This window comes from Astatotilapia calliptera, chromosome 12 (genome assembly GCF_964374335.1).
Source record: "Astatotilapia calliptera chromosome 12, fAstCal68.1, whole genome shotgun sequence".
Classification (NCBI taxonomy): Eukaryota; Metazoa; Chordata; class Actinopteri; order Cichliformes; family Cichlidae; genus Astatotilapia; species Astatotilapia calliptera.
In genome coordinates this window covers 39179812-39186973 of record NC_137433.1, presented here as the reverse complement: position 1 = coordinate 39186973, position 7162 = coordinate 39179812, and the positions used below count along the sequence as shown (strand labels likewise).

Here is a 7162-nt window from a genome sequence, read left to right as displayed (position 1 = left end):
GGCAAAAGATGTGGTAACCTGATTTCAAAATAAAAGCTCCTGAAGCATGATTTCAAAATAAAGGCCAACTTTCAGTAAATTAAGAGCACATTCACAAATATCGATTAGTCTCATTTGCACACTCTAATGTTGGATACAAATGACGTACCCCAGTATTCTAGTAGCAACATGTCAATATTAAAGCCATCTCCTTTTGGATTTCAAAGTAAAAGCCCTCTGAATGTTTATTTTTGAACTACTCTTTCAATTAATTCAGAATAAAAAATTCACAGTGATACCATATCAATATCAAGTCACTGTGTGTTTGCCTTCCAAAATAAAAGCCTTTTCAAATTGCTCATATATGACCTACTCTTTTAACTATTTCAAAATGCTCTTAAATTGAAATTTGCTGTTTCCACAGGATGAATCCATGTTAGATCAATAGTATCCAACCCCACAGTGATACCATATCAATTTCAAGTCAGGCTGATTTTGCTTTCCAGTATAAAAGACTTTTCAAATTGACCATAAAAGATATACTCTTTTAACAATTTCAAAATGCTCTAAAAAGGAAAATTGCTGTTTCCACAGGATAATGCCACTTTAGATCAACAGTATCCAACCCCGACAGTAAAACCATGTAAACTTCAAGTTGCTCTGATTTTGCCTTTCAAATTAATGGCCCGTCGAATTTGCCCATATGTGATATAGTCTTTCAATTACTTCAGAATGTTTTAAAAATGAAAATTGCTGTTTCCACAGGATAATTTCACTCTAGATCGACAGTGTACACTATCACGGGGATACCAAGTCAATTTCAAGTCGCCTTGATTTTGCGGCCCGTTGAAATTGCCCATGTATGACCCACTCTTTCACTGACTTCAGAATCCCTTAAACCCTTAAAAGCAAAGTTGCTGTTTCCACGAGATCATTTCACTCTACATTGACAGTGTACAACCCCACAGTTTTATCACGTCAATATCTTGATTATAATTGTTTGTGAGGGACTTTTTATAATTAAACACGGATGCTGTTAACAGGACAATTTCTGTTTCCACTAAGTAATTGGAGTTCATGCAAACCATAGACAACCTCGACAGCAGTAACATCTCAATCTCAAATCAATCTCATTTTGCATTTCAGAGTAAAAGCACTTTGACTTTGTTTATAGGAGCTTCTCTTTCCCTAACTTCAGAATGGCATTATTTGGAAAGTTCCAGCTTCTACCCATTAATTCCAGTTCATGCCAACACATATCATAACATATAATCTAACAGTGGAGTCTGGAATAGTTTTTATAAAACACCAGAGGTGCGAGACAAGCACGATCTGATATCGTCGTGTTGGTGTTGTTCCCAGATCAACATACTAAATGTTGTTCCAGGATCAACATTGCAAGTGACCAATCAGAATGTAGTGACGTCATACTTTTGCGACTTCGGGAAAAACTGCCGTAAAACAAAAAACTGTACTTAAGCTGCTTGAAACCGCCTCTGTCCGCCAATCAACGGACCCTGACCCTTTAATAAACGCTAAGCAGAATTGATATTGTCCTTGCAACATTGGAATTTCATAAATGCACGAATGGCTTGGCACGCCAAAGAATAACGTCACAACAATGTGATTGGTCACTTGCAATGTTGAACCTGGAACAATACCAACACGACGATATCAGATCATCCGCCAGACAATGCCTTACGAACAAAAAGAATAATAACAATAATTTTTCTGATCACAGAGAAAAAGTCCTAGCTCATCTGCTATTTGTATGAGAATTGAAAGGCCTGCAGATAATTTTATGAATCCAGTTGCTCAAGACAAGAAAAGGTCCCAGTCTTTAGATTCCTGTCCATTCCTGAAAGACGTTACAATGGCAGTATCATCTGAGTATTTCTGGATTTGACAAGACTCAAGATATATATTTGAAGTGTGCTGTATACAGGGTGGGTCATTTATATGGATAAACTGTGATAACATGGGAATGGTTGGTGATATTAAAGTCCTGTTTGTGGCACATTAGTATATGTGAGGGGCAAACTCCTCAAGATGGGTGGTGACCATGGTGGCCATTTAGAAGTCGGCCATCTTGGATACAACTTTTGTTTTTTCAATAGGAAGAGGGCCATGTGACACATCAAACTTATTGGTAATGTCACAAGAAAAACAATGGTGTGATTGGTTTCAACGTAACTCGCGCTCTCAACATCTCCAAAAATGTTAGAGCACTTATGCAAATATGTGATGTCTTGATAAATTGAGCAGGTATTTGAAGTTCACACAGAAACATTCTCGCATGAAAATATCTTAAAAGTTTATTTTATGACCCAGAAAGAGTAATATTTCAAACTCTGCCACTCTGTGTTCCTCCGCCACTGCCTCGTTTGAGTTTTGGACGAAATGCATTCTGGGATATTGCATTTCGTCATTTCGAGCTGATTGGAGACCAAAACAGCCAATCAGATTTTTTTGCATCCAAGTCTGTGATTGGCTGGTTTTGTGGCACAAATATAACGGTGTAGAAAAAGAGTTGAGCGTGCACGGGCAGAAATGTTGAGAGCGCGAGCAACACAAGCGCAAGTGCAAGTGCAAAAACTGAGCGAGAGGGGCTGCTGTTGTGTGTGTGTGTGTGTGTGGATAACAGCAAACACTGAAATACAGTTTTTGCACGCAGCAATGAACTTTGTTCACTCACATTCAGCTTTTCTTTGCTCAAAATAAATTTCTCCTCAAAATGCAACACTTGCACCTGCAAACCTTTTTTTACGTGCGCTCAGAATAGTGGCACAAAAATAACGGCATACAGTTACAGCAGTGCAAGTAAACAAACAATAAATATAAGAAGAGTAAGAAAATAAATCTACACTTTAGGACTCGGGGTAAAGGATCAATAACAATTTAAAATTTATAATTTACAGTTTGATGATTTAAAGTCTCACACACAGCCCGTCGAAAGGGGAGGGGCCTGCTGCTTCCAAATAGAGCACATTTCATTTATAATGATGTAAATCCAAGCCCATCATGGATTCATGATTTGAATCCTGGGTTGTGTGAAATCCCAGAAATAAACCAGAGACAAAGTGAATCTGTGAACTAAGGTGTAGGTGTGTTAGGTTATGTTGTGGTGATCCTCGGGTTGGGGGATTTGTGTTCATACTGGAGTGCAAAATTAAAACCAGTGGAAGATGGACAAGAAAAGTTCAAAGTCATCGGGTGCTCAGTTTAGAAAAAAGAGAAAAGAAGAGAAACAAGCAACAGATCCAGGTAAGCAGATGTGTGATTGGATAATGGCAGGTCATCCTGAACCAATCAGAATCAGAATATTTTATTGATTAAAGGAAATTATGTGCGTTACAGTTTCTCCAAGAAGAAATGGTAAAAATAGCAACAGTAACAGACTAAACTCCAAACAATACATTATGTTACAGATTTTACACATTTAAGAAACAGCACTAATATAAACAGATCACTCAGTTATAAATATCAAGGACTAACAGAGGTGATGATAAATAAATATAAAGAAAATTGACAAGAATATTCCAGAGTAGAAAAGAGCGTGTGTAAAAAGGTTGTAACTGTTGCAGTGTTCACAGTGTGTTAGGTGGAGGAGTTGTACAGGGAGCCACAGGCAGCAATGATTCCTGTGTTGTTCAGTGGTGCATTGTGGGTAATCTCAGTCTCTCACTGAGCGTGCTCCTGTCACTAGCCAGTACATCATGGAGTGGGTGGGAGGTGTTATCCACGATTGTCCTTATCTTGGACAACATCTGCAGAGGGAGTGTTCGCCTGGGCGCCAAACAGCCTCGGATCGTCACTGCCTCCTGGCGTGAATAATCTCGAACCTGCTCTGTGAGAAAGCAAACGTAGCTGTGACCATGAAACGAGCAGCCGTGGTCATACCTGCACTTCCTGCTAATGCCGTGTCTCTTCCTTCAGTCCAGTATAGTCCAGTCTGACTCTGACGAGGAGGAAGCTTCAGCTCGCTGCAGCCTCAGCAAGAACAAAGGTACGGACAGAGCAGCACAGTAAACTGCACGATTCGATCATTGAAGAGAGTTTTTGTGTCTTTTATATACGAATTAAAAATGTGCATGGAAACTAACTGTACATCAAAGATGGATGTAGCCTCTGTGACATCGCCTGTCTGTTAGCGAGGTCACATGACGCGAGGTCTGAGCTGTGGCGTTTGCCTGCGGCAGGTTTCCTGAACGTACTGATGAACTGCCAGTGGCAGAGTTTACTGTGTCGGGTGGAGGCCGGGGTCCTCAACATGTTCGGAGAGGAGGAGGAGGTGGTGCAGGGGGAGCGCTCGCCTCAGTACACCATCCAGCTCAGAGGCTGTGAGGTCAAACCCGACACCAAGCACTGCTACAGGATCACACTGAGCATGCTCGATGACCAGATGGCGGTGCTGGAGGTGAGCTGGTGGAACAGGGAGTTTGAATTCATTCACTTCAACTTGTTACTCAATAACGTGTCCTCCTTCCTTCCTTCCTTCCTTCAGGTGAGCAGCTCAGAGGAGAAGCAGCGGTGGTTGAAGCTGCTGGAGGACGGCGCTGCGTATTACTGTCACCATGACAACAAAACACAGGAGCACTCAGGTGTAACTCTCAGGTACGAGGTGCATCATCTCAGGCTGAAACACCAGCTCGTCCTAGTGGTCACATGTGGTACTGCAACCCCAACCCCACGTTTATGGATCAATCATAATAACATTTATTATAATAAAAACACTGAATGTCACATTCGGGTAAATCAGGGCTGTCAAATACACAATCGCGACAATCATTTTATTCATTTGAAGATTTTTGGAATACAAGTGCTCATTCGTATCTCTGAGCTGTCAGCACCTGTCAGGCCCTTTGAATCGTCTCTTATTTTTACACGCAGTCCTGATTCTGTGGGCGTGATGTTCATATTTCACCAGCGCAGCGTCGCTAACTCCGATAAAGCTTTATCTCGGCTCTGAGTTGAGGGCTGATTTTGCTTTCTCTCGTCCTCAGTGGGCTGCAGACTCGCAGGTTTCCCTCCTCTAACACCTACATGGACGACCCCTTCCACCTGAGCGAGCCGGGCCGAGACCAGCCCATCTACTCCAACACCTCCGTCCTGGGGCACATGGTACGGGCTGCACCGCACAACATTCGGATTTAAGATAAGATCAGATGATCCTTTAATAGTCCCACATGTGGGAAATTTTTGGTCACAGCAGAAAGTCGAAGAGCAGTAAAAAATTAAGAGAAAAACAACAGAATAGAATAAGATAAACAATCTTATTTGGAGTAACTCGTAACGTCGCCTGTATGTCGTCTTTCAGCTCCACGGCTCTCAGGGTTCGATTCGCTGCAGCTCGGTGTCGTCCAAAGGCTCAGTGACCTACAGCAACACCGTCCTCAGCGGCCACAGTGAGTCCTTATGATGCTCAACTTCAAAATAAAAGACTTTCCCTATATTAGGTTTGCTGGGCTTTTATTATGAAAATTGAAAGTTTCTTAAAAACCTGGCAATGCTGATTCAGAAATGGTCAACATGAAGCACAATAACAGCCGTGTGCATGAACCAGTGTCTGAAAACTGAGATGCCTTAAACCTGCACGCTTTCTAGTGTCCAGCAGGGGGCGACTGCTCTACTTTCAAAATCAGATCTGATCGTATCTAAAGTGTAAAGTTTGGATTTAATGTGAACATAAGACCATAAGAGGTAAACGCTATGGACCAACAGCTGGCCAAAATCACTGATAAGCTCCTATCATCAGCTGTTAGTGAGCAGTCCTGGATAAACAGTGTAACGTGTAGATGGAGTACTGGGTGGAGCTGATGGAGGACCGGTTGGATGCTCTGCGTTTCAGACAGGAAGTCGGCCGAAGTGCAGCGAAGCATTCAGAAGCTCGAGCTGACCGACAGGAAGGTAGTGCCGCTGAGGGCGGGGTCAGAGATCAACTTGGCATCCAGCACAAAGCAAAACAAGCGCACCTCCTTCAGACAGTCCCTGGCCATCTACAGTGAGCGCGCTCAGGTAGGAAAATTGAACCTGGACATGTGTGGATGGGGGAGGGTGCATGAACGACCTGTGAGAGGCCGTTGAGCGTTGATAATATATCCACTCTGAACCTGGTCTCTGCTGGTCCAGGCTGGCATCCTGAACCCTCTGCTGCGACGGACGGCCTCAGCTAAAAACTCCCTGAGACGGGCTCCTTCGGCGCTGTTCATCGAACACGGAAAAGTTTTCCAGAGGAGGAAGGTGAGAGTCGCACAAACACAGACGGCCCCGGCACAAAATGCTACTGAAGCTTCATATTCAAAGATTCAAAGTTATTCACACTGATCAGGTTACAGTGACATCAGCCTCATTTCTCTTTATCCTCATGTATCCAGCCATCAAATGTATAACTTATTTTACAATTCAGGCTTATTTACTTAGCACCAATTCACAACATTCACCTCGGGGTGCAAAGTAAAACTCTACAATATTAGAGAGAAAACCCCAACAATCACACAGTCATCGAGTGAGCAGCGCGATGACTGTATGGAGGAAAACCTCCCTTTTAACAGGAGGATTCAGGGTCACCTGGTCCAGCCCTAACTATATGCTTTAGCAAAAAGGAAAGTTTGAAGCCTAATCTTGAAAGTAGAGATAGTGTCTGTCTCCTGAATCCAAACTGGAAGCTGGTTCCACAGAAGAGGGGCCTGAAAACTGAAGGCTCTGCCTCCCATTCTACTTTTAAATACTCTAGGAACAACAAGTAGGCCTGCAGAGCGAGAGCGAAGTGCTCTAATAGGGTGATATGGTACTACAAGGTCTAGAATGTGTCACTGATAGTATTTAATAATTGATTAGCTAAAAATGCTAACAGCTAAATAATAATAATAGTGTATTTAGTGTTAATGTAGCATTTTAGCTAACATGTTAAACAGAGATTGAATTACTAAGCTGTGAAATTTTTAATAAACAGCAGAAAACAGCAGCAATTCAGAGGAACCTTTGTCACTAATTTCACTATTTCTCATTATTCTTTTAGGAATGGGAAACTAAAGCAGCTGCTTGACACCGGCTGCACGGCTAATATCACATCCCATCAACTAGTGTGGACTGGGTTTTTTTGGGGTTTTTTTTCTAGCTATCATATTTTATTCAGAGATGGTGCAGGGAGAGTGTGCCAAAGGATTTTAACACGTCTAACATA

General features: G+C 42.2%; 1 protein-coding gene across 1 annotated transcript in view; it reads left to right on the top strand.

The window, feature by feature from the left end:
* Positions 1-7162, top strand: part of LOC113033141 (actin filament-associated protein 1-like 2) — a 22191-nt gene extending 15029 nt beyond the window's left edge. The window contains exons 9-16 of the mRNA XM_026186553.2: positions 3916-3985; positions 4179-4396; positions 4484-4593; positions 4983-5100; positions 5297-5384; positions 5828-5994; positions 6109-6219; positions 6998-7162. Coding sequence (XP_026042338.1) covers positions 3916-3985; positions 4179-4396; positions 4484-4593; positions 4983-5100; positions 5297-5384; positions 5828-5994; positions 6109-6219; positions 6998-7024 — 909 coding nt within the window. The 3' untranslated portion in view covers positions 7025-7162. The remainder of the gene's footprint in view (positions 1-3915; positions 3986-4178; positions 4397-4483; positions 4594-4982; positions 5101-5296; positions 5385-5827; positions 5995-6108; positions 6220-6997) is intronic.